This window comes from Triticum urartu, chromosome 2 (genome assembly GCF_003073215.2).
Source record: "Triticum urartu cultivar G1812 chromosome 2, Tu2.1, whole genome shotgun sequence".
In the NCBI taxonomy this organism is placed as follows: Eukaryota; Viridiplantae; Streptophyta; class Magnoliopsida; order Poales; family Poaceae; genus Triticum; species Triticum urartu.
In genome coordinates, this window is record NC_053023.1 from 735407007 (window position 1) to 735433718 (window position 26712).

Here is a 26712-nt window from a genome sequence, read left to right on the forward strand (position 1 = left end):
ACTCATCTAACATCACCTAGTGTTGAATAATGCATCAAAAAGAAGAGGACTCAATCCAAATAAATTGGAGGGAATGGGGGAGAATACCTCAAGGATGCTTGGGGGCCTCAGATCCACAAATTTGGATGGAGGATGGAGTAGATCAAGGGGGATTTGGTGTGAGGGAGAAGAGGGGCGAAGGAGAGAAGCCCTCTGTTTCGTGCGCCGCCAGGAGGAAAAGAGATGGGTGGGTGGGCTCGGCCCGCGGGGGTTATCCACTTACCAGGGCCAGACGCCAGGGTCCTTGGCGTCTGGCCCCTTTGCCACGTCAGCAGGTCAACGGGCAGGCGGGCAGTGCAGGTCAGGGGCCAGACGCCGGCCGACCGTTCTGATGGTCACACGTCCCGCTTGCCCGGTACCACGCCTATCCCAGGGCCCTACGCCGCAAGTTATAAAACCACCGGTGTGACACAAAACTAATTTTCCGTAGAAAACGAAACCGTAGCACACGACAGATTCGTCACATCAGAAGTTATATTATATTTGATCCAAAAAAGAAGTTATATTCTATAGTACTACTATGTGACACATGCCAGAGTAAGGGTGTCACGTCGGAAGGAGCAGAGAGTGACACATGCACTGTTACAGCTAGGACTAGGCTACGATGTGCCGTCAAACGTATGGAACTCGCCGTCGTCGAGTCACCGTCGAACAGCACCCACACGCACCTCGCCTGTGGACTTTTTCAGCTCGATCGGACGAGACAACGTGCGTGCCAACGCCAGACACGCACTAGCCAGTGTAAAACGGAACGGGGAATAATCGGCCGGCAAGAAGAGCTTATTTTATGGGTTGACCGACTCATGAGTCGATCATGATCCTTGAGGACAGGTCGTACGTGTCCTCAACACTTGGTATTAGCCGATAGTTATCGCGACGCGCACAGGAACTGGTCGCCGGCCGGAAACCGTCGGGAGGGCGGGGGGGACTGGGTCGGGCGAAGTTTGGTGAGGCGGAGGCGGCGGCCGTACGTGTTGCCCGGCCACCTGACCTGACCTGACCTGGTGCGTGCGGTGTGGTGCGGCATACGACAGCTCGACGTAACGTGGTGTTGATCGCACCACACGTCACGACACAGCCAGCCTCGCTAGGTCGACCAGGCTTTCACACCCACGAGTCGACCAGGATCGCTCTGGCTGGACCAGCCAGCAGCAGCGAACAAACCGCAGTCGCACCATCGAATCGATTTTTTAGAACCACACAGGGGGCAGCGTGTTGACAAAAACAGAGCACGCACAGCCGGAGGAGGTTGTTGCACTAGGACTAGTAGTATGAGATGAGACACATAATTCTCTGACAATTTAATCAGCTGACAGCGAGGCCCCTTCTTCTTCCCCCGTCTCTCTCTCGTATTTTACCCATTTTCTTTCCCTTCTCTAGAAGAAGAGGAGGAAGAAGAAAACATTTCAGCGTGTGTGTGTGTCCACTAGTTGTATCATCATCTCACCCGCAAAAAAAAAAAGTTGTATCATCATCTCATCTGGTTGGTCTGACTCTGATTAGTCTCCCTCCCCCTCGTACCACTAGTCGTATAATTGTTTCCAACCTGCGGGCGGGCTACAGGAGAAATCTACATAGAGTAACTCAAGCCCCCAACCACCTCCCTCCCTCGCTTCTTCCCCCGTCCCGGCCCCTACCTATCCATTTCCTCTGCCTGTCGTGTGCCGCCGCCGCTCGCTCGCCGCCGATCTGACTCGACTCACCCGGGAAGAACACACCAAGCAAGCGTGCCCGGCCGTTGTCGTCTACAGTCGCCTACCTTGTACAACTAATTCTTTATCAGCAACTCCTTACTTTGTACTACTCCTAGTATTTGTTTATTTGCCAACTTCTCAAGCCCTCTGGTATACATGTGTCCTTAACAAGCCGCCACCCGATCCATTTCTGCGCCGCGCCTTCTCATGCCGCACCTTAGCTAGCTAGCCGCTAATACTTACTTACTTTTTTTGTGGCACTTCTTCCGATCTGAGATCCAGACTCACCTGCAACCTGGAGCAAAGCTTCTTGCGCTTTTGTGTCTTTTCTTACCCGGCAGGTGCTTCCACGGTAGATTTGAGGTTAATTGCAGTTTTGTGTTTGTTTTATCCGTGAGGTGTCGATTTGAGGTTCATTCTCATGCCCATCCCTCCCCTCCTGATTTGAGGCTGTCATGAATTTAAGCCCAACTTGGCCTCTCCTCAACTTTCACTTCTTATAAAATCTCAGTCCAATTTGGCCTCTGTTGCACTTTTCAGTTTTTATAACATTTCTTTATTTTTAGGCAAGTGTTTTTTTCTTTAAGAAATTCGTTCCAACTTGGCCTCACCTGCACTTCCAGTTTTCATAAAATTGTCATACTTGAGCTGTGTGACAAGGTTTTGTCCCCTGAAATATGTTCATGCAGAGTAAGAGCGCCGCGCCGCCTTTGCTGAATGTTCCTCGGAGTTTGACAAGCCTGCCTGCCACCATACCAACTGAGTATAATGAGCTGGTGTTGCCTCCCAAGAGCCAAGAAACAACAACAGGAGAAGAATCTCTACTTCCATAGGCAACAGGAGAATCTTAACTCTCAGGCCAGCATAAGCGGTAAGGCTTCGTTTTGCGTTGCAAAATTTACCCAACAGCCTGCAATTTTGCTGTTATGACCCTTGCCTTAATGGAGTATTCTGCCATCACTTCTTGTTCCCACCACTTATCCCAATGAATATATAATTACAGACATGCCGAAACTAAAAGTTCATCTCTGTCTGCACCTTACCTACCATCCTGAACTAAATTTTGGACAACAGATAACTAAACATCCTTCCAAATGTTGCTGCTTTCAGGCATTTCAGCTGAGAAGAACATAAGGCTCTTCTCCTATGCTCAGCTGAAATCAGCAACCGACAACTTCGACCGCAACAACAAAGTCGGCCGAGGTGGTTTCGGGACAGTATATAAGGTGACATTTTCATCTCCCTTTGTGAGGGAATTGTATGGCTCAAACTTGTTTGCTCTAAGCTGCCAATGCTTTGCATGGCTGATCAGCGTTTCTGTGTTCAGGGAACCCTACCAAACAAGCAAGATGTCGCGGTCAAAGTTCTCTCTGCCGAATCCAGGCAGGGCATCAGAGAATTCTTGACAGAAATCGACGTTATCAGCAACGTGAAGCACCCTAACCTTGTTGAATTGATCGGCTGTTGCGTCGAAGAAGAAAATCGCATTTTGGTGTATGAGTACCTGGAGAACAGCAGCCTCGACCGTGCACTCTTGGGTATGAAAAAATGAACCTATTCTCCTGTCACTATATTAACATGGTGATTTTCTTTGTGGCTTAACAGTTTACCTTGTGGTTCCACAGCTTCTAACAGTGATCCGGCCAATTTTACTTGGAGCATAAGGTCTTCCATATGCATCGGTGTTGCCAGAGGTCTTGCGTACCTGCATGAAGAGATCCCGTCACCGATCGTGCACAGAGATATCAAGGCTAGCAATATTCTTATCGACAAAAATTACGTCCCCAAGATCGGGGACTTTGGTCTGGCCAAACTATTTCCAGACAATATCACCCACATCAGTACCCGAGTAGCTGGAACAACGTGAGTACATTGCGATTTGCACCTCATTTAACTGGAAAGTACAGTGGTTTCTAAATTATTAGTACTGCATTTCCTTCAATTATTAGTTCTGCTTTCATCTATCCCATTGTCTACTTGCTCCTGTTGTTTATTCTCCTGTTACCTTGAATTAACTCTGAACATTGGATTTCATGCAGAGGTTACCTTGCACCTGAATATGCATGGCATGGCCAATTGACTAAGAAAGCAGATATATACAGCTTCGGGGTCCTTGTAATCGAGATCATCAGCGGCAAGAGTGGCTCGAGGAGCCTGCTGGCTGATGATAAGTTTCTTCTAGAGAAGGTCAGTTCTTGCTTACTATCATGTGCTTCTTATACCTGCTTATCTGAATTCCACAAATGAAGACATGTTTGTAATACCGTTTCAGAAATCAGAACAGCAACATTATCTGGTGAAAATATATCTACTACAGTTATGTGGTGAACTTAGCTTGCAGCTTCGCCCTGACTTTATGCCAGTAAAAAGATTGGTCTAACTCTGATTCTGGTCTAACTCTGAACATTCATTGACAACAGACTTGGGAGCTGTATGAAGCAGGGAACCTCAAGGAACTGGTTGATCCAGACCTTGGGGATTACCCTGATGAGGAGGCCATCAGGTACATCAAGGTGGCCCTCTTCTGCACGCAGGCGGCGGCGGCGCGCCGCCCGTCGATGCTGCAGGTGGTGAAGATGCTGTCCAAGCCCATCCGGATCAACGAGAGGGAGCTGACAGCGCCGGGGTACATCAGTGAGTACAATAGTGGTGTCTCCAAGGCGACGGCCTCCAGCGACTCGAGGTTCAAGAACTCGACCACGGCAGACGATTCCGACATGTTCAGCACGGTTGTGCCGCAGACGGTGACCGACATCAGCCCTAGGTGAAACAAGGCGCCAGGGAGGGTGGTCTGCTTTGTTCAGTTACATTATTATGTAGGGTGACAGTACCATAGAGGGCAGCACATACTTAGATATGCACTGTTTCTGCTCCTGAGTGTGTTTGTGTCAATGCGGCAAGTAGAAGCTGTAAATAATAGACTAGTGATTCATGCCAGGGCAATGTAAAATTGCTGCTTGTTTGGACAGCATGAAGTGAAGTAGTTGAATAGCATTTGCAGAGTCATCAATCAGGCATGTCATATTGTCATCACATTCAGTTAACTTCTCAGCTTTTGGTTTAAGACCATAATGTATTCACCCATCCAAAAAGTCTGGAACCAGGAGAAAACAGTAAAGAGTGCAGTTGTTTGCTGTGACACTAAGCTGAATGTTCAGAACTGATCGATACATAGCCATCCTGATGCGGATCTCTACAAAAAAGACCGCTACAGGGTAGGCGACACTCCGGGTATTTTTGAAAATAAAAGTTTCCTTCTAAGCATAGTCAAGGTTCTGGTGTTTCTGTAAAAAGAAAAGAAGCTACTCTGATGCTGTGGTCTGCTCCTTCTCCGTCTCTGCGGCGGGGCCGTTGGCGGGTGCTTCTTTGCTCTCCACGGGCTGCTTGGCTCCATTTGCTGGTGCTGGTGCGCCGTCTTTCGCACCTTCCTTCGCGCCTTCTTTGGCAGCAGGGGCTGGTGGAGGTTGCATCATGTGCGGTGGAGGAGCATGCTTCAGCTTCACTAGGACCTGGCGCATACGGGAGAGGTCGGTGGGCTTGCCGGGCTTGGGGCCCTGAATGACTGCGATGGATGGCTTCTTGTCCTTGTCTTTCTTGCCCCGCTTCTCGATGGTAGCGATCTCATGTGGGATGAGCTCCGAGATTGATTTCCAGTACTGCTTGTCTGCGCTGGCATGGAATTTCTCCTGGCTTTCTACAAAAATCTGCAGAACACCACAAGTCCACAGTGATCAATGCAGATTTGCTTACAGAATATTACATAATTAAGAAATGCCCCCTCACGTACCTTCTCTCTTTCCCTGCTATGGACCTTATTCGTCTCACAGGTCTGTATCCTCTTCTCATTGAAAGCTATCTTGAACTCTTCAGCTTCTGCAATTATTTGGGCACGGAGCTCCTTCTCCTTCTGTTCTTTTTCCTCGAGAACTAGAGCATTTTGCCTGAAACCACAATGAAGCTGTTCAAACTATAGCTCATAGACAGAGCAGAATTTACACCATGCAAGGGAAACCAGAAAAAGGATAATTCAAGGAAGAAAAATGGCTACATCATTCAATTCTACAGGGTACTGTGGTAGGCCAGTTATCAGGGTTCAGGTATCAGGACACAACACAAGGCCATTATCAAAGGACATTGCATAACTAGTTTACTGGGATCTCTGTATGACAACTATCACAGCAAAAATGAAGCATACTACTGACATCACAATGCCTAGATCACACAGAGCATACCACAAATTTGGGCCAAATCATACAACACAAATTCATCAATTCTACAACTAAATACAGAATTAGAGTTGCCGATAGGCATGCAGCAAATTACAAAAAAGGAAAAAAAACATGTTCAGAAAAGCAATGCAAGTGCAGAGTACAAGAATATGCCACTCAGACACACTTCAGAAACACAAATAATGCATGCTCGGCCACTGGCAGACAAGCGGCTGCGTTGTGTTCCAGCTAGCACACACCATTACAGCTTTACTGATCGGTTTTAATGGAGCTTGTTTGGTTTTTTGTAAGCTGGCACAGAAAACTGATGTAATGGAAGTAAAGTATCAGTTACGCTACAGGACATAAGCAACTGAAAGAGACGATATGCACAGCTCATCATCGTGGGGTACTGAGCATGATATCACCAAAATACCAAACTATCGGTAGCATACAAGGTAGGTTAGATAGCTTCACAAGGGAAGCGCATTTATGTTTATGCCCCCCAGCTGTGCAGTTGCACCTTTGCCAACCAACAGGTTAAACCACAATTTACTCTAAGGAACTGAACAAGCGACCCTAATAAAAGATGAATGCACATCCACCACTTTTCTATGCCAACCATGTAAACACCTACTCCAAGTTCAGTGATAATCAGTAAACTGTTAACTTAACCATACGTAAATATCAAAACTTGAACTACCTGCAGAGTTGCAGAGTTGCAATATTGTATATAGACTGTAATTAGCAGATTCAGTTCTACGAGAGAAGTCATAAATCCACTACTCAATTTCTAGTTCCATCCTAATCGAATTGAGCAGACATAAAAATACAGGCTTCCGTACACAGAATTGCAACTGAGTTCAGCACCTCGAGGTTGCTGAATTAACTGAACATTAGGCGAGAATAGCAGGAGCAGAGCGTTAGATTAGATCTAATTCCAAGCGCCGGAACCCTAGCTCTGTCAGGACCAGGAACCGGATAGCAACAGGCAAAAACGGATCGGTGGGGGCGGTGCTCACCTGCGCCACTCGCGGAGGAGGGCCCCCTCCTCCCTGCCCATCTCGGAGGGCGGCGGCAGGACGGCGCCGTCGTCGTCCCCGCCCCCGAAGTCCGAGTCGGGGAAGAAGGCCGCGGGGGCGTACCCGCCGGAGACGTGGCGGACGGGGACGGCTCCGCCGTCGGAGTCGGCGGCGATCTCCTCGTCCACCACCTCCTCCTCATCCTCCTCGGGGCCCGCGTCGGCGAAGGAGCCGTACCCGGCGTCCGCGAAGGAGGCGTACCCTCCCGCGCCGCCGTCGGCCCCGGCCGCGGCGGCGCCCTCGTCGTCCTCGGCGTCGTCGAAGGGGTGGGAGGCGGTGCGCGGGAGCTCGTCCGCGGCGTCGTCGGCGGCGAAGAAGGGGTCCATGGTGGGCTGCGGCGGAGGTGGGGAGGGAGGAAGGGGGAGAGGCGGGGGAAGGTTTTTGGTCGGCGCGGCGCGGGTGCGGTTGGACTGGTGCTGTGGACTTCGCGTGCGTCGTCCGTGGGGTGGGGGGTGGTGGTTTTGGATTTGGATTTTTTGGACGGTGCGCTTTGCTTGCTCCGCCACGCGCTGCTTTTGTTCACCTTTTTCCTTAGAAAAATGTTTTCTATTCATAACAGATTTTATGCTCCTTTCTTTTTAAAAATATAAGAAAATTCTATAAAGTGAACGCTCGCTCGGTGGCTTTCACGCATGACACATTCTCCGTCACTAAACCGCTCGCACACTCACGCCAACACCTTATCTCATCTACAAACCAGCCCCTTGCTCATCTCTCTCCATGAGGGTCGAGAAAAAAGAGCAATATCTCGCAGCTCCCCAGACCTCGTGGCGCATCCTCCATGTCTTCCGTCGGAACGCCTCACACATGCACCCCCCCCCCCTCCTACTACGTTGCCTCTTGTGTTGGTTGCTTCTCACGTCAAGCCGTCTCGGTGCCCTCGGCAACGACCCGACGATGCCGCATCCCCCGATTCCTTACCTCTCTCTTACCGGCGCATTGCCTCCATCCTCTATCGTGTTTTCTTCTTCTGATAGTCCTCTTCCACACGGTTCAAGTGTTGTGGCGTGCTTATCCATGAGAGGTACGAATCATGATTTCTCCCCCTTTTCAGTTCATTCAAAGTTGATTTGTGTGGGGTAAGGGGGGGGGGGTCAGGTGTTGTCAGGGTGGGACACGATGAGTGTGTGATGAGGTCGCATGGTGCATAAGTATGGTGGAGGCGCGAGGTTGGTCATGCTTGCATGACTGCCTCGGTGGAATTGAGTGGAGAAAGAAGATGGTTGTGGAAGAGGTTGGATCTCGTGAGCTCCAGGGGCTTCGATGTGTCAAATGCAGCAGAGGAAGAGGCTATAACGACCCCAAAATTTTAATTTTCTGGAATTTAAATAAAATTAGGAAGGGTTGTCTGAGTGATCAAATTTTGTGAGGATTTTAAGCTTTTAAGTTTGAATATTAAGACAGAGGGAATAAAAGGACTTTTCCATGTTTCCATTTAGTATTTTCTTTGCTTATTCAAAGTATCCAAACACCCAACTCCAACAATAGTTGTAAGGTTTGAATATTTATTTGGAAATTGAAATAAACTATTTCCTAAATATTAAAAGATCGTATTGCAATTCAACTGCTAGAGAGAGAGAGAGGAAGTAACAAGGATTCCTCGAATATAAAGAGAGTCAGAAATTGCCTTTACTTATTATTTTGGATTGAGTGATCTGGAGTTCAAATGTATTTTTGCTATTTGAACCCTAAAACTATTTTCAAAACTATTTTATAAGGCCTAATATAGCCTTTATTTTGCAGAAGTATGTTTTGTAATATATTTATGTCAGGAAATATCTGTCGTTGGGTATAAATGAGTGATTTAAAGTTTTTTAGAATTAAAATAGAATTATTAGAGATATTCAATTCCTATTTTGTTTAAGAGAAGTTAGAAAAACAATTAAAACAGTAAGGGGCCGAGGCCTCTATTTTGCACTACATAGCGTAGCGTTGTAGCCCAGCCAACAAGCTGAAGTGGTACGTAATTGATACACGAGGCGCGAATGATACGTATCGCTTAAAGTGATACGTACCAGAAAATACCAATAGAAAATCATGACAATGTTTAGGGAAGTATTTAAAGTACGTATCTCAATTTAATTAATTTAATTTAATTTAATTGGTTTTCAAAAAGATACGTACCAGAGGAAATCGCCCACGGGCATCGTGACGAGGGCCTGCCCATGAAGTTGGCACGAACGAGCGCATTCGCCAGAAGATTTGAGAAGCTTCTAATCTGGTTTTGGGAAGAACCCAGGCCGGTTTTCCCTTGTGATTTTTCTTTTTCTTTTTAGTTTTCAGTTTTATTTTCCCTTTTTCTCTCCTTTCAAAAATATATTTTTAAAAACATCATGAACATTTTTTAAATATTCACGTATGTTTTTAAATTTAATGATTTTTTTTAAATGCGTGAACATATTATGTATGTGCGATCATTTTTCAAATTCGCAAAAAATTGACTGAACATTCTTTAAAATAATAAATAGTTTATAAAATTGACCTTTTTTGAACTCTTGAACATTTTTTTTGTTTGTGAAAATTTTAGTAAATTTCCGAAAAATTTCAAATTCATGAAAAGAAAATTCGTGAGCATTTTTAAAATTTGTGAACACTTTGGAAATTAATATAAAATCAAAGAGCAAAGAAGATGTGAAAAGATTGAAAAAAAAGAGATGGCTTGCTGTGAGCACTGCGCCTACCATGGGCTAGCTCACTATGCCTTGCCTATGTAAACGATGCTAGATTGGGCGGCGTTGAGCGACTCGAGAATGTTGCTTAGGTCAAGTGATACATAGCAGCCCCCCACACGACTGACCAGTCCAGACCAAACATTGCATGCATCACATCTATCTCATTCTTTGTTTTCTTTCCCTAACATGTGGGCCCCGCCTATCATCTCCTTCTTTCAGACGGAGTCCGAGCGCACCCCGGCATCCATGGCATGTCCACCCTAAACACGACCATGCAACACCTTCCCATGCCTCCTTGCCCAAGTCGAGACCACCAATAAATAGGCCACGACCCTAGTGACCAAGGGCACAACTGATACCCCTCGAAACACTAGGAATCAAGCATCCTGGGCACAGTTAGATCTAGATATGATGATCTATATTATACGTATCATTTACCGCAGCGAGCCGGCACGCAATCCATGGCCATAAATCTCAAATAGAGCGTCGCAATTCAAAACAAATCCACTGCACCAGGACGCGCCACATTTCCGGTTCCCGCCGGCTGACTATCAACTTTGCAGAAAAGCCACTAGAACTTCAAACTACCATAAGTTTTTAGTGTTAGCTCAAAATTCAATGAATCTTTTTGCATATTCTTTCTTTTGAATTTTCTAACTTTTCAAATTACTTATCTATATTTTGAAAATTATACAAATTTGAATCTAACCTTGTAATGGTCATAAATTTCTGGTCTATTACTCCTTTTGAGATGAATCTTTCTGCGTATTGATCTAGTCAAGCTTTTCTTTGATTAACACGAAGTAGCTACAATTATGATGAAGTCAAGTTAATTCAAGATTTTTCTCTTGATTTATGTTTATTTTAACCTAGCAAAGGTAGTTCCGATTGATGTTTGCAAATTGCAATTCCAATTATTTTTAGTATGTTTCTAAAATGGGCTATAAGTGGCAGCCAAATCATGTGTTTTATTCCATCAAAGGACAAAAATAGAGTTATGGTGGTGTCTGGGAGACAACTTTGTGAAGGAAGTTCGCATGATGCAAAGCCACCATATAATACTTCCAAGCAACAAGGAAATACCTAGCTTCGCACCATCGTACTGTATTTTTTTTCAAATGAGATTTGTCATGACACATATGAAAACTCCTAAACCAAAGCTTGGGAAAAGAATCTTAAAAAGAATCAAGTTCATCCGAAGTTATGATCTACTCCCTCTGTTCCTAAATATAAGCCTTTTTAGATATTCCAATACATAATACACACATAGCAAAATGAGTAAATGTACATTCAAAATGCATCTATATACATCTATATGTAGTCCATATTAAAATCTCTAACAGGTCTTATATTTAGAAACAGAGGGAGTATTAATTTTTTGACACTCATAGACTTCCATCTATTTGATAAATTATCGACTCACAACACATTGAACGTGGCAAGTAGCTCATACAACGCTTCCTCGATGATGATGTATCTAATTGAGCAAGGGAAGGAGCCATGCACGTGAGAGAAATGTACGTACCTTGTTCCAATGAGAGGAGGAGGAGGGAATAATCAATGTCGGGAGATAAAAAAAGATCATTAATTGGGAGAAAGAATATGGAGGTGGGAGGAAAGACTCTCCACTTACATAAATCCAATGTTTTAAAAACAATCATTCAACATTCGGTGTGTGCAAAGAAGTATCCTTACTAAGACAATGGGATAAACCATGTGATATGTGCTCTTCAACGTGATCGTCTTTGAATCTAACAAATTGGCGTTGACATAGTTACAATAAACTCGAAATGCACCCTCAAATTTCTTGCCCTAACCTATATATACATTGAAACTCCTGAATTTACTATTTGGTCTTGCCAAACCATGTAAGATATAAATGGATCACCTAGCCAAACATTAAACATTTATAGAATTTTCAAGATATATCACTTGATGAACATGCTATATTACCACACCATATCACTCAACACGTTTTGTACAACATGCCTTAAACACTTCAGTAAAAAAAACATGCCTTAAACACGTCAAAAATAAATAGAACCAGCTATTTAGGTTTCATCATGACACATTTTAATTAGAAAAAGTAGAAAGACACGTGAAACATTAAGGCCATGTTTGGAACACATGATAGGAATGAAACACAAGGTCATAGAAAAACTGTAGGAATTAGTTGACATGTCTTTCATATCAATAAAGGCATGTTAAATTTCTTAGTGCAAAAGGTAGGCCTACTATTGTTCTTTTCCTATTGTTTAGTGCAAAACTATCTAGTCTGGGATCTAGGTCCAAACTTGCACTTCCTTGCTATACTAGAGTTCAACTTAATTACTGGCACATGTGTATCTAGAGACAAATTAATGCATTTAATTGCCATTAATTTGTCACCATTTTATTTTTTAATGAATTCCTTGGTTACATTAGCAACCATTCATATCAGCCATTATATAATGGTTACCATTGCATAATTTCTCCATCGCAACCTACCAAGACAGCTATCGACGTTTCATATCTATGCCACAACATTACCAAGATGAGGGCAACCCTTACGCTACTCCTGACCCTCGCTTTCGTCATGTTACCATCAGGCATAGTCCCATTCATGCAGCAACTTGCTCTAGCGATCCATTGTACCAAATTATAGTAATAATGGGTGTTTTTTGTGGAGATGATTTCTAGACACGGCAGATTGAAAAGGTTGTCAGCCATTTATTATCCCACCACTGACGACATCATGTAGTTCCGACGCTTGCAGCAGCTCATGTAGTGACTGGTATGATGAGAGAGGAAGGGCGAAATGCAAAGAAGGTGCCAAGTGTGACTCAGTGTCCTATTGTGTTCCCGACGGCTGCAACTGTACGTTGTGCGGAGATTTCAACTATCCGCCCATGGGTCCTATGAATAAAGTGATATTGACCACCTAGGATGTGTAGTTTTTGCGAGCATATGGTCTGTAAGTCACAGGAGCATAAAACCCAATGACCGTGCATGTTAGATCATGCATGGTCTTTGTTAGTGGAATACGATCCAAAATAGTTGTGTTTTCAAAAGGTATCGTAACCGAGGACCCCTTATATATTCATGTATTTCGCTTACTGTGCAAAGGAGGGTCCCCAATTTGTTTTGTTTTGAGGATCTCCGGTAGTAAAGGGATGTCTTGGGGAGAGCTGACACGAGGAAGATGGGCCCAAATGAAAGCCCGGGGATGGTTTGGGCTGAAGCTGGGGTTTTCAGTTTGGTTTTTCTCATTTGGTTTGGGCTGAAGCTGGTGGATAGGCTCAGATGAAACGAAAGAGAAGTTTGGGCCGAGACTTCTCCGTCAGAACCAATGGGAAACAGTGGACAGGCGAGGTCGCAAGGGACGACGGAGCGAGCGGTAGGGTCCGTCGCCGGCGCCGGCCAGAACTCCCTCGCCCACCGTCCCAGCCGTCTCTCCGTCGCCCCCCTATCCTCCCGACGAATAGAAGCGACGGAGACGGTGTTGCCAACTAGACCGTCGCGCCAAGGGGTTCCTCTGCACCGCCAAATTCTCCACTAACCTAGCAAGTTAATTTTCCGCCAAACCCTTTCACTTAGCATTTCTTCTTAGAGCATCTCCAGCCGCGCCCCGAGAAAGGCCTTCTCAGACGATTTTTTCGCGCCGGCGCGGAAAAATAGGCCCAGTCGCGCCCCCAGGAGCCCGATTTTCGCCGGCCTGGGCCGAAATTAGCGCCGGCGGACCCAGTCCGAACCCGGCGCGCTAGGAGGCGCTCGGGGACGCCGGGGCGAGCGGTTTTGGTGCGAAAGAGCCGCGGGCCCGCCGCGTCGTCTTTCCCCCACGCCTTGGTTTCCCGCGGGAAATCAATGGCAAGGCTGCTGTCGGTCAGCCTTACCATTGATTCCTCACGGGCGGCGCGTCACGGGACGGCGCGCCGACGCCTCCCCTCCCTCGCACGCGTACACACGGGCGTGGTGCGGCTATATAAAGCCGGCGGCCTCCCTCGCCTCTGGCCACACCAGCCCTAGCCCTAGCCACCGAGCTCTGCCTCTCCCGAGACCCGCCGCCGAGCCCCCCTATCCCGAGCGCCGCTGTCGAGCCCTCGCTCTCCCTTGCTCTCCCGATGGCCGAGCGTTTCCCCAGAGGTGAGGCAGCAACATGAAGAACAGCGAGGGGCGCCGTCTGTGGTGGGGCGTCCCCGGCCACACACTCGAGGGCGTCCCACGGCTCACCGCCGACGCGACGGGCAATGGTTTCCCAGGAGGTTCGGCGCCTCCTCTTCTTCCTCCTCATCACGCTCTTCTTCGCACTCCTCCGGCTCTCCGGCGTTGCTCGGCGTCAAGGCCGAGCCCGCGGCGGAGACGCCGCTCGGCCGGTGCACTCGCAGCGCCGGCATCGTCATCAACGAGGGCGGCCGGCGCGCCTCCTCGCCGGCTCCTCCTCCGCGCTTCGTCAAGCCCAAGACGGAGCCGGGGCTCGCGGCGGTGAATACGGAGCCGGGCCTCCTCCCCGCGGTGAAGACGGAGCACGGCGGCAACATCAAGCTCGACGACGACGCGGCCCTGGAATGGGCACGTGTGGACTCCCTGAAGATGGCGAGGGAGCGCCAGTGCGCCGCCCTACAGCGATTCGCGCAGCGCCGCCGGGGCCGCGACGAAGGAGGCGTCATCGTCATCGAGGATAGCGACGACGACGACGCGCCGCCGCCACCAGTCCGCGTTGGCGACGCCGGTCAGGGGTCCACCAGGGACGACTGCGTCAAGGAGGAGAAGCCCGACGACGACAACGGCGGCGACGATGGCAGCGACGACGGGGACTACTCCGCGTTCAGCCAGTTTCTTTTTTTAATTAGACATATTATGTAATAAAAATCCACGACTATTATGTAATATATGCCGAACTTCGCCGAATTTCGCCAAACTTTGCTATATTTTTGCCTTTTTTGAACGCACCTGGGGCGGCCCTGGGGCGGGCGGCTGGGGATCAACTCATCCCCAGGCCGATTTTTTTGCGCCGACTCACCCCCAGGCGGCGATTTTAGGCGCCCCCTGGAGGGCCAACGGCTGGAGATGCTCTTACTCTGTAGATAACGAAAGAAAAACATGTTTCCCAACTGTCAGGCGTGTCAATGAGGCAACCGGTGTTATATATTCCTTTGAAATAGTTTTGCACTTGCACATGGTGGCAGGGGCGGAGCCAGGGGGACGAGCAGGGGCCTGCCCCCCCCCCCCCCCCCAATGATCGACAATAGTAGCGCGATGAGTAATTACCAACGAGATTAGATCAATATATGTACTCGCCCCTCATTGCCCCCCCTATACTCGAATCCTGGCTCCGCCATTGCATGGTGGCCGGTAAACTTCACATTGAAGCATGGTCGTAATCGCAATTGTCAAATTGGACAAGAAAGTACTCTATGTAGGAATAATAAGGTTACGCGATTATTTACATGGTAGGGAGGGAGCAGTAGGATTCAGCGTGGATCAGACATCAGAGGCCTTAGGCTGGTCATAGTGGGGAGTAACTTATACTAGTGTCATGCATATGACACTAGTCTAAGTTACTATCTTCATAGTGCAAAGTAACATACTAGTAGTGTCATATGTAGCTTCATTTAATGGCTTGTAGACTCATCTTGTGTTGAGAAGCGCTATGTTACAGTAACATATTATGTTACCACTTCTCATTAACTACATGTCACATAAGCAAAAATTTATCGAAGTGCACTATGTTACTACTTAAGTTACTCCCACTATGACCAGCTTTAGAAAAGCAGAAGCATGCATATCTCTATCTGCACAGATAGACTGTCATTTATTCTTTGACAGAACAAAGGAAGGCAAAACACTTGCCCCTTTTTTTTGGCGCGAAAAACACTTGACCTGTTTTACTGTATTTTCGGGACCCAAGGGTTGCTACAGTACAGATATGAAAGGTACGAAGTGTGATATTGTTTTTCTGTACGAAGTGGTATTTGCTTGCTGTATGTGGTTTTAATTTAACCTTACTAGTAATCGTGTACGTGCAAATGCACGTATCTAAGTAAAATTGATCATTATTCAATTTGCATGCAGGTACAAATCTGAACAAATAATTTTAAGAACATAACTAACATATATATCTTTTATTTGAAATTGCTGCTTCACCCCAGAAATAAAAAAGCAAACAAAATTCCAATTATCATCTACATGCAAGCCACATATTGACCAACGCAAATACTGCAAAAACATACTCTCTCCGTTCCAAAATATTTGTCTTTTTAGTGATTTCAAATGGCTACCACATACGAATGTATATATACATATTTTAGAGTGTAGCTTCACTCATTTTGCTCCGTATGTAGTCACTTGTTAAAATCTCTAGAAAGACAAATATTTAGGAACGGAGGGAGTATTTCAAATGCAAGAAACTTATAATCTTTGTACACAATTTTATCTGAGCTAAACGAAATCACAGAAGTACTCCTTGCACAACTATTTTATAATTTATACAGCTAATTGTATAATTTCCAGATTTTAGGAAAATAAGAACTTCTGCTACTATAGACTTATAGAGATCTTATTCGAAGATGACACCATTCAAATATATTGAAACAGATTTTTCTTTACGGGAATACATTCACAAAACAACAAACATCAATAAGAAACTCTTTATATTAATATTTCAAATGACTTACATAATTTTTAATATATATCGAAAAACTTGAAACAGGTCTATGCCTATATGATTGGCTTGCAATTCCATGCGTGACTCTATTCCATTGTTTGATGCTCTAACTCTTCACATCTTCTATATAACAAGACATACTTTTTACTACTCTTCACATCTTCTCATTAACGACAAATACATGATTATCATCGCAACTACCAGTCAAGAGAAATGAATGGAAAATGGAAAGTACCTGTCAGCATCTCCCTTACTCCCAATATTATGCTTCCTCTCTCTGTTTCCTTCCCTTCTCTGGATTCTTTTCATCAAACTAACAGCATGAAGGAGAAAATCAATCAAGCATACCAGTCAAGAGAAACAAAATATAAAAACATGAATAAACCTTATCTCACTTCAATGCAAATCTGGGATACTTGTGGGCACCGAGCCGCTGATTATCCTGCTACTCGTTGGACTGCTCAATGCAAATTACCCAGAAGGTTCAGCTTTGGTGCACTACGGGAACAAGGCTCTAAGCCGACAGCCAAATGTATGCCGACGGCCGCCGTCGGCCTAATCCGAGCTATGCCGACAGCTAGGTCCTGGCCGTCGGCGTACAATGGCCGTCGGGCTATCCCCGTCTATGCCGACAGCAGCCGTCGGCACATAACAGCCGTCGGCTTATCCCAGACTACCCCTACAGCTGCCGTCGGCATAGATGCGGGCCCTCCGACAACACTCATCACGGCCGGCTAACGACGTCAAATCTATGCCGACGGCCGTGACGGGTGTCCGTCGGCATAGATACGGGTGACACGTCACCGATCCAGAGCGCACCGACCAGGACCTATGCCGACGGCAGCCATCGGCATAGCTGACACGTCATCGATCCGCGGCGCTGTCCATCTGCCCTGGCCGCAGCTATGCCGACGGCTTTGCCGTCGGCATAGTTTTTTTTTTCTTTTTTTCTTTTTTCCGTATAGTATTATTATTATTATTATTATTATTATTAAGCATACAATATGTGTTAATAAGCATACATAGAGATTGTGTTAATAAGCATACATATAGTATGTGTTAATAAGCATACATATAGTTTTTTTTCTTTATTATTATTATTTAACTAACTTACATACAGTATGTGTTAATAAGCATACATACATTATTTTTCGGTTCTGTACAGAGCGGTGTGACCCCCCTCACGAACGGTGCCGCCGCCAGCCGGCAACTGGAATGGGGAACAGCCGCATCGGGTCTATACGAAGGGGACTTTGCTCCAAGTGTTCATATATATCGGATGACCTACCACAATCGGATGGTGTTATGCCATGTCCGAAGAGGCGGCACGCATCTCCGGGGTGTGGCCCCGTCACGGACGGCGCTGCCGCCGGCACCTGGAGGGGGGGAACGGACGCGTCGGGTCTACATGGAGTGGATGTATCTGTGGGTTTGGCCCGGATGTTGCTCCCAGGTGTCCTTATGGGCGGACCTGACACAACCGGGTGGAGAGGTCCACTGGTCAAAGCCCGTCTGTGCAAAGTCAAAGGGCTATATCCCGTGGTCAAACGCTACAGGGTTAGCCGGGACGGGGGCCTTGGGAGGTAGCAATGCCACCGGAGCGTCGTACCGGGCCCTCATACATGCGGGATGGTGTTATGGCATGTCCGAAGAGGCGGCACGCGTCTCCGGGGTGTGGCTCCCGTCACGGACGGCGCCGACGCCGGCACCTGGAGGGGGAAACAGACGCGTCGGGTCTACACGGAGAGGATCTTGCTGTGGGTCTGGCCCGGATGTTGCTCCCCGGTGTCCCTTTGGGCCGACCTGACAGAACCGGGTGGAGAGGTCCACTGGTCAAAGCCCATCCGTGGGAAGTCAAAGGGCTAGATCTCGTGGTCAACCGCTCCAGGGTTAGGCGGGACGGGGGCCCTGGGGGGTAGCAATGCCACCGGAGCGTCGTACCGCGCCTCATACATGTGGGGTGGTGTTGTGGCATGTCCGAAGAGGCCGCACGCGTCTCCGGTGCGTGGCCCCCCTCACGGACGGCGCCACCGCCGGCACCTGGAGGGGGGAAACTACCGCATCGGGTCTACACGGAGTGGATTTAGCTGTGGGTTTGGCCCAGATGTTGCTCCCCGGTGTCCCTCTGGGCCGACCCGACACAACCGGGTGGAGAGGTCCACTGGTCAAAGCCCATCCGTGCAAAGTCAAAGGGCTAGATCCCGTGGTCAACCGCTCCAGGGTTAGGCGGGACGGGGGCCCTGGGGTAGCAATGCCACCGGAGCGTCGTACCGGGCCCTCATACATGCGGGGTGGTGTTGTGGCATGTCCGAAGAGGCGACATGCATCTCCGGGGTGTGCCCCCCATGACGGACGGCGCCACTGCCGTCACCTGGAGGGGAGGGGGGAAACGGACGCGTCGGGTATACACGGAGTGGATGTAGCTGTGGGTTTGGCCCGGATGTTGCTCCCGGGTGTCCCTATGGGTAGAGCTGACACAACTGGGTGGAGAGATCCACTGGTCAGAGCCCATCCGTGGAAAGTCAAAGGGCTAGATCCCGTGGTTAACCGCTCCAGGGTTAGGCGGGACGGGGGCCCTGGGGGGTAGCAATGCCACCGGAGCGTCGTACCGGGCCCTCATACATGCGGGGTGGTGTTGTGGCATGTCCGAAGAGGCGACACGCATCTCCGGGGTGTGCCCCCCATCACGGACGGCGCCGCTGCCGTCACCTGGAGGGGGGGAAACGGACGCGTCGGGTCTACACGGAGTGGATGTAGCTGTGGGTTTGGCCCAGATGTTGCTCCCGGGTGTCCCTATGGGCCGACCTGACACAACCGGGTGGAGAGGTCCACTGGTCAAAGCCCATCCGTGGGAAGTCAAAGGGCTAGATCTCGTGATCAACCGCTCCTGGGTTAGGCGGGACGGGGGCCCTGGGGGTAGCAATGCCACCGGAGCGTCGTACCGGGCCCTCATACATGCGGGGTGGTGTTGTGGCATGTCCGAAGAGGCGACACGCATCTCCGGGGTGTGCCTCCCATCACGGACGGCGCCGCTGCCGTCACCTGGAGGGGGGGGGAAACGGACGCGTCGGGTCTACACGGAGTGGATGTAGCTGTGGGTTTGGCCCGGATGTTGCTCCCGGGTGTCCCTATGGGTAGACCTGACACAACCGGGTGGAGAGGTCCACTGGTCAGAGCCCGTCCGTGGGAAGTCAAAGGGCTAGATCTCGTGATCAACCGCTCCTGGGTTAGGCGGGACGGGGGCCCCGGGGGGTAGCAATGCCACCGAAGCATCGCACCGGGCCCTCATACATGCGGGGTGGTGTGGTGGCATGTCCGAAGAGGCGACACGCATCTCCGGGGTGTGCCCCCCATCACGGACGGCGCCGCTGCCGTCACCTGGAGGGGGGGAAACGGACGCGTCGGGTCTACACGGAGTGGATGTAGCTGTGGGTTTGGCCCAGATGTTGCTCCCGGGTGTCCCTATCGGTAGACCTGACACAACCGGGTGGAGAGGTCCACTGGTCAGAGCCCGTCCGTGGGAAGTCAAAGGGCTAGATCTCGTGATCAACCGCTCCTGGGTTAGGCGGGACGGGGGCCCTGGGGGGTAGCAATGCCACCGGAGCATCGCACCGGGCCCTCATACATGTGGGGTGGTGTGGTGGAATGTCCGAAGAGGCGGCACGCGTCTCCGGGGCGTGGCCCCCCCTCACGGACGGCGATGACACGGCAGTAGACGGATCAGGCACTCGCATAGTTACCGGATGAGGCACTCGGTAACGGTACCCCTCAGTCAGTTGCTCTCCTATGTATCACCTTTCGCGAGACCATAGAAAATATTTATATCATAAAGAAATGTTGCTGACCATAGAAAAAATTCGGTTCAAAAAAAAATATACGTGATATTTTAGAAAATTGTTGTACAATATAAAAAGAAGATCATGTCATTAAAAATAATGTTTCAAACCATTAAAGAAAATGTATGGTACATTTTAAATAATGTTCGTGTTGACACACGAACACGTCACGTGTACCCTCGACGCCGGGGGTGATGCACCGCAGCTCACGTCGAAGGAGACCCGACCGACAGCGCGATACGCAAGACAGTCGACGGGCGCTTTTGCAGACCCAAAAACCCCACACCCCCGGGAGGGACCCCGTCAGGGAGTGCGGCGGCTATGGGCTGCCCTAGGTCGATTTGCTCGCCCCTAGAGCCTCGGAATTCGCAGCTCTCAAACACGAAGAACAGCGACGAACGAGAGAGAAAAACGGTGGAGAGATAAAACGTATATGAAAAAGTAGTATATTGATTTGTTCGATTGTGTGTTGTTCAATCGGCCGTCACCCCCAACATATATAAGAGGCGGCTGGACTTCCCGTACAAGCAAAGGATTTATCTAGGCTTTCCTTACAAGAAAATTACATCAATTCACGTCCTAGAATCCTAGTTCTGGTCCCACTCGGATTCAGCCCGAATCTGGTCCAATCTTCCGTCTTGCTCCTTGCGTGGGCTGTGGAATCTGCATATGACTTCCGATGAAGACGGTTCAAATATCAATTATGTGTACTTCGACGAGGCCAACAATCCGTATGTTGATCACTTTTCCAAATAAGGCCATCTTGAATACTCCACGGGGTCATCTCTAATTTCGAGTCGGACTCGTTCATGTAGCTGACTGGACCGCCCGACTCTTGCAGCGTCTCTGCAGGTCGTATACTACGTCGGATGATGATGACTCCAAAAGCAAAGTTGACCGTTTCGACGTTACGAACAACTCCCGTGTTGAACACTTCTTCATCCGAAGCCATCTAGATAAGTATTTGAGCCCATCTTCAGCATCTGGTCGGATTGGCCTCGACAGTTTCTACTGTTCACGGCAGCAAGCTTTCCCGGCAAGGTTACTGTTCACGGCGGCAAGCTTTCCCCCGGCAAGGTTACTGTTCACGGCGGCAAGCTTTCCCCGGCAAGGTTACTGTTCACGGCGGCAAGCTTTCCCTGGCAGGTTACTGTTCACGGCGGCAAGCTCTCCCCCAGCAAGGTTACTGTTCACGGCGGCAAGCTTTCCCCGGCAAGGTTACTGTTCACGGCGGCAAGCTTTCCCCCGGCAAGGTTACTGTTCACGGCGGCAAGCTTTCCCCGGCAAGGTTTTTGAGGCAGTAAACGACCTCGGATGAAAATGTGTCCAAAAGCAAAGTTGACCATTTTGACCAGACGAAAAACTTTCGTGTTGAACGTTTTCCGATTCGAGGCCATCTTCTGGGCCAAAACACTCACGCATTACATCAGACACTTGCCAAGACATGTCTGGTCTTCCGCGTCATATTTCGCCTCTTGACAGGGCTGCATCCAGATAGCTCTAACTTTTGCATACGAACTCGGATTGAGATGATTTTTATATCAAAATCGACCGATTCGACGAGACGAAGACAATTCATGTAGAGCATTCCTTCATCCGAGATTGTCCTGGAGGCGTACTTGACCAAAAAGCACTCAGAACACCTAAACATGACAATCTGAGTGTAGTTTTGGTCTTTGATATGATTCCAAATGATTATGGTCCAATCATCAAAGTTGTTCCACTCGGCAATGTGAAATTTCTCATTTAGAATATTTTGTCATTTGAGGCCATCTCCATTGCATTCTGCATTGTGCCAAAATCAGGTGTCAACAGTTCGTGGATGTAAAAAATATGTATACCATGTATCATTTTTAATATAATTATATACCATGTATCATTCAAAAAAAATGCAAGAACGTGTATTTGAAAATATTTAATATGTACATGTATATAAAAAAGTATTATATATACATATATATATATATATATATATATATATATACGAAACTTTTCAATGCGCATGAAAATAATATACACTAAAAATATATTTGAAGACAGTTAATAATATATGCCACGTGTGTAATTAACATGTATACGGCTAGTTTGTAATTAATATGTATAAAAAAATACACCTATGCCTACGGCTTAGCCGTCGGCATATATGCCACGTGGCGTGGTTAATATATGCCGACGGCTAAGCCGTCGGCATAGGTCCCCTTATCCACTCGCGGCCCACCCTCCTCCACTCGTTCTTTCCTACACCCGCAGCCTCATCCACTCGCAGCCCACAGCCCGCCGCCGACCGCCGCCCGCGCTGCCGCCGCCGCATCGCGGCGTCCCCGCCCTGCACCGCGCGGCCCCGTCCACGCCCTTCACCGCGCCCCCATCCCCGCTCCGCACCGCCGCCGTCCGTCCCCGCCCTGCACCGCGCGCCCCCGTCCACGCCCTTCACCGCGCCCCCCCCGTCCCCGCTCCGCACCACCGCCGTCCGTCCCCGCCCCGCACTGCCGCCGGCCGTCCCCGCCCGCCCCGCATCGCCGTCGGCCGTCCCCGCCCCCTTCCTGGCCCTATCGTCCCCACCCCCTTCCCGCTCCGCAGCTGCTGGTGAGGTGGCCGTGGCCGCGGCTCCGGCGGTCCGGCGCCCCCTTGCCGGCCCTCTGCTACTGGTGAGCACCGGCTCCAACGGTCCGGCGTCCTCTGCTGCTGATTTTTTCCCTTTTTTTAGCTTTTTACCTGCTGCTAGTGCTTGGATAATGAGTCAATTTGATATATACCTACTGTTAGTGCTTGGATATATACATATTGTTAGTTTTTTTAGTTTTTTACCTACTGTTAGTGCTTGGATATATAATAAGTCAATTTGGTGCTTCGATATATATACTGTTAGTGCTTGGATATTTTACGTTGTTCTTCCTGAATGTCGAATGCAAGGAATAGCACTACAACAGCTTTAGTTTTTCATCACGAAAAAGTAATGAAAGTTTCATAGAGAAATATGGTGTGGTGTGTGCACAGGAGAAGGGACTAGAGAGCATTGGCAAGACCCAAATTTTACATCGATTTGAACCTCCTATTAGTCAAAGTAGTTTACTTGCTTGGAGTTTTCATTATGGCTGTCTCCCAATGTACAAATGTACCGAGTTTGATTAGCACTCCACAATATTTGACACTTGATGAAATATGATTTTTTTCATAGTTTAAAGTGTCAATGCTTAACCTTTTTTTTGCACTTGGTCGAATTAACAGGATTTGTGGTGTTCCATCTTCGTGGAGTGACCGTCGAGTTGGAGGTGTTGGTCCACGATCGTCCCTCCTTTGATCGACTACATCCTCTACATCGGAGGGTGAGCAACAATTCCATGACCTTGTCCACTTTTTTTCCATGTCACTAGATTAAATTTTCACATCAAGTCGCGTAACCTAGGTTGCATCGATAAATATGCATTCAATTGCATATTTATCACCGCAGCTCTTTCGGATTGTCCAGCGCTTTCCACGGACAGCCCGAGGATGTGTAGATTGGGTACGTTGTTCATGCTCTACCCCGTTCCGAGACAGGATTTCGGCGGCGCCTCCCTGTTGTTCTTCGGATGCACATTCTCTCAGCATTTTGCCGAGACGTGTATTTGGAGAACAGCGGGGAGGTGCTGCCGAAATTTTGTCTCGGAATGGGGTAGAGCATGGACAACGTACTCAATCTACACATTCTCGGGTGGGATTAGGACCCATCTTTACCTATTAGAGATGTAGGTGGATTAAATGTCGATTCTCGTCAACCTTGTAAAAAATAAAATATTGATGTGAGTAATTTAAATGAATCCTTAATTTTGTTGTGTGGCTTCCAATAAAGCAGAGATGGCAGATAATCAGTGGATGTATAGTGGGTTTTTCCGTCGGAATCAAGTAACAACAGAGTGGGTCGAGAAAACTGATGTGTTTTTGAAAGAGATATTCCGTAGTCCAATGAGGATGGTGCCAGAATGCCCGTGTGCCAGATGTAAGAGACGTATCCGCAGAGATAAGAGTGAGATGACTAAGCACCTTCGCACGCATGGATTTATGCCCAACTTTAATATGCCGATAAACTTTGCCCAGCGGGACCGTGGTAGAGAGGATGTGATACGACAACGCATCGCTGGTTATGAGGACGATGGGGTTAGAGACATGCTAGATGATGTCTTTGCTGCACAGCCGACACCTCCGTCACATTTAGCGAATGAACCGGAGGAGCCGGAGGAAACCGCAAAGGCCTTCCTGGAAATCTTGGCCTCGTCAAAGAAACCTCTCTATGAGGGTGCCAAGCTGTCTGTGCTGGATGCCATCTCGCAACTGATGGCAGTCAAGGCTGAGTACGGCTGTAGCCGAGGTTGCTTCGAAGCATTTCTGGGAGTATGGGCTAACAGCCTGCCTGAGGGCCATGAACTGCCGAAAACCATGTACGGTACGAAGAAAATCATGAAGGCGCTCTCGATGGACTATGAGAAAATACATCTTTGTCCAAAGAATTGCCTTTTGTTTAGGCATGAGTATGCGGATGACAAGTACTGTAGGAAGTGCGGTTCCTCTCGGTATATTGAGGTGGTCGATAAGCATGGTCAGAAGCAGCAGCTAAAAATCCCTGTGAAGGTTCTTCGGTATCTTGATTTTATAAAAAGACTGCAGCGCCTTTTCATCACCGAGGAGTCTGCCAAAATGATGAAGTGGCACAAGGAAGGGAAAAGGTACAATCCAAAAAAAAATTGTACATCCATCAGGAGGTGAAGCATGGAAGTCATTCGATATAGAGTACCCGGAGGAAGCAGCCGAGGCTGGGAATGTTAGAATTGCTATAACAGGTGATGGGTTCAATCCATATGGTATGTCGTCTAATCCATACAGCTGTTGGCCCGTATTTGTTATTCCGCTGAATCTCCCTCCCGGCACCATAATGCAACGCAAGACCATGTTCCTGTCGCTTATAATTCCGGGGCCTGAATATCCGGGGAAGAATTTGAGTGTGTTTATGCAGCCGTTGGTGGATGATTTGCACCATTCTTGGTACTTCCCGAGGTTGACATACGACCGACATCTGCAGAAAAATTTCTTGATGAAAGTTTGGCTACAATATTGCATGCATGACTTTCCCGGTTATGCCTTGTTCTGCGGATGGTGTACAAGTGGAAAGATGCCTTGCCCAGTGTGCATGCAGGCCTTGATTTTCATTGGCTGAAGAAGGGTGGCAAGTATGTTGCATTTGACCTGCATCGACAGTTCCTCCCTCCAGACCATCCTGATAGGGAAGACAAGAAGAACTTCACAAAAGGCAAAGTTGTCCATGAAGTAAACGAGATTCCAACGTTTTCTGGTGCGGATGTGCTTGCTCAGCTGAAAGCTCTTAAGCCTGCCGGTGAGGGGAAAGGCAAAGGCAAAGCCACAGGCGAAGACGAGGGCGAGGGCAAAGGAAAAAGTAAAGGGAAATTTTTTGAAGGATATGGTGAGACGCACAACTGGACTCACATTACCCCCTTCACGCAGCTTCCCTATTTTAAGGACCTCAAACTTCCATACAACATAGACGTGATGCACACCGAAAAGAATGTCGCAGAGTCCCTTTTTCACACGATCCTCAACATTCCTGATAAGACAAAGGATAATGTTAATGCTAGAGTTGATCAACAGAATATTTGTGATAGACCACGTCTACACATGCAGCCTCCCACAGGCAGTCGAAAATCTTGGTTCAAGCCAGATGCTGACTTCGTACTTAAAAAGGATCATAAGATGGAGATATTCAACTGGCTGAAACACGTCGTGAAGTTCACTGATGGTTATGCGTCGAATATAAGTAAGGGGGTCAATCTTTCAACGGGCAGAGTGACCGGGCTCAAGAGTCATGACTATCATGTATGGATTGAGCGGATTATGCCGGTGATGGTTCGGGGCTATGTTCTCGAGCGTGTCTGGCGTGTGCTTGCGGAGTTAAGCCATTTCTTCCGCACGCTTTATGCTAAAGAAGTATGTCCTGAGAAGATAAAAGAAATGCATAAGAAGGCGCCGGAGTTGATATGCAAGCTAGAGAAGATCTTTCCGCCAGGCTTCTTTACTCCGATGACACATCTCCTTTTGCACCTCCCGAACGAGGTTTTGTTGGGGGGCCCTGTGCAGAATCGTTGGCAGTACGGCCCTGAGAGACAGAACAAGCATCTGAGACAGAAATGTGGAAACAAAGCTAAGATTGAAGCTTCCATAGCTGAGGCAGTTATCCTAGAGGAGGTGGCAGACCTCAGGACAGCCTACTATCCGGACCATGTTCCCATGTTGCACAATAAGGTGTCTCGATACAATACAGAAGAACCCAAGTATAAACCCAAGTTGCCTCTATTCATCGGGCAAGGTAGTAGGGCTGGATGCTCGAAATCTTATCTCATGCCACGAGATGAGTGGGAGGATGTCGTGTTCTATATCTTGCACAACATCAAGGAAGTTGAGGATGAGTGGATGAGGTAATACCTTTGCACCATTCTTTTAGTCAATTCGTTATGTTCACTTTGCCTAGTTCTTATACCGCTTTTCTTAT

The 26712-nt window shown here is 48.1% G+C and overlaps 2 protein-coding genes across 3 annotated transcripts; one reads left to right on the forward strand and one right to left on the reverse strand.

Annotated features, from left to right (window-relative positions):
- The first annotated feature begins 1516 nt into the window (after positions 1-1516).
- LOC125540305 (putative serine/threonine-protein kinase) lies at positions 1517-4743 on the forward strand. 2 transcript variants are annotated; one of them, XM_048703913.1, is made up of 7 exons: positions 1517-1801; positions 2423-2604; positions 2844-2959; positions 3061-3271; positions 3359-3596; positions 3773-3920; positions 4154-4743. In XM_048703913.1, exons 2-7 carry the CDS (start codon positions 2502-2504, stop codon positions 4499-4501), a joined length of 1164 nt encoding a protein of 387 aa, XP_048559870.1. In that variant the 5' UTR covers positions 1517-1801; positions 2423-2501; the 3' UTR covers positions 4502-4743. The 2 variants fall into 2 exon arrangements, with proteins under 2 accessions (XP_048559870.1, XP_048559869.1); XM_048703912.1 differs by having other exon boundaries at positions 1517-2604.
- Positions 4744-4786: 43 nt separating this feature from the next.
- LOC125540304 (clathrin light chain 1-like) lies at positions 4787-7461 on the reverse strand. Its single transcript, XM_048703911.1, has 3 exons — positions 6964-7461; positions 5521-5674; positions 4787-5437 (listed from the first exon to the last, which is right to left on the reverse strand). The coding sequence occupies exons 1-3, from the start codon at positions 7347-7349 to the stop codon at positions 5036-5038; spliced, it is 942 nt and encodes a 313-aa protein (XP_048559868.1). The 5' UTR covers positions 7350-7461; the 3' UTR covers positions 4787-5035.
- Positions 7462-26712: the final 19251 nt, after the last annotated feature.

Coding starts and splice junctions, on each gene's coding strand:
- LOC125540305 (XM_048703912.1), top strand. CDS start 2,502: ATGAGCTGGTGTTGCCTCCCAAGAGCCAAGAAACAACAACAGGAGAAG. Junction 3,272..3,358: donor CCTCGACCGTGCACTCTTGG/GTATGAAAAAAT, acceptor GTGGTTCCACAG/CTTCTAACAGTGATCCGGCC. Junction 3,921..4,153: donor ATAAGTTTCTTCTAGAGAAG/GTCAGTTCTTGC, acceptor CATTGACAACAG/ACTTGGGAGCTGTATGAAGC.
- LOC125540304 (XM_048703911.1), bottom strand. CDS start 7,349: ATGGACCCCTTCTTCGCCGCCGACGACGCCGCGGACGAGCTCCCGCGC. Junction 5,675..6,963: donor CTCCTCCGCGAGTGGCGCAG/GTGAGCACCGCC, acceptor TTGTGGTTTCAG/GCAAAATGCTCTAGTTCTCG. Junction 5,438..5,520: donor ATAGCAGGGAAAGAGAGAAG/GTACGTGAGGGG, acceptor GGTGTTCTGCAG/ATTTTTGTAGAAAGCCAGGA.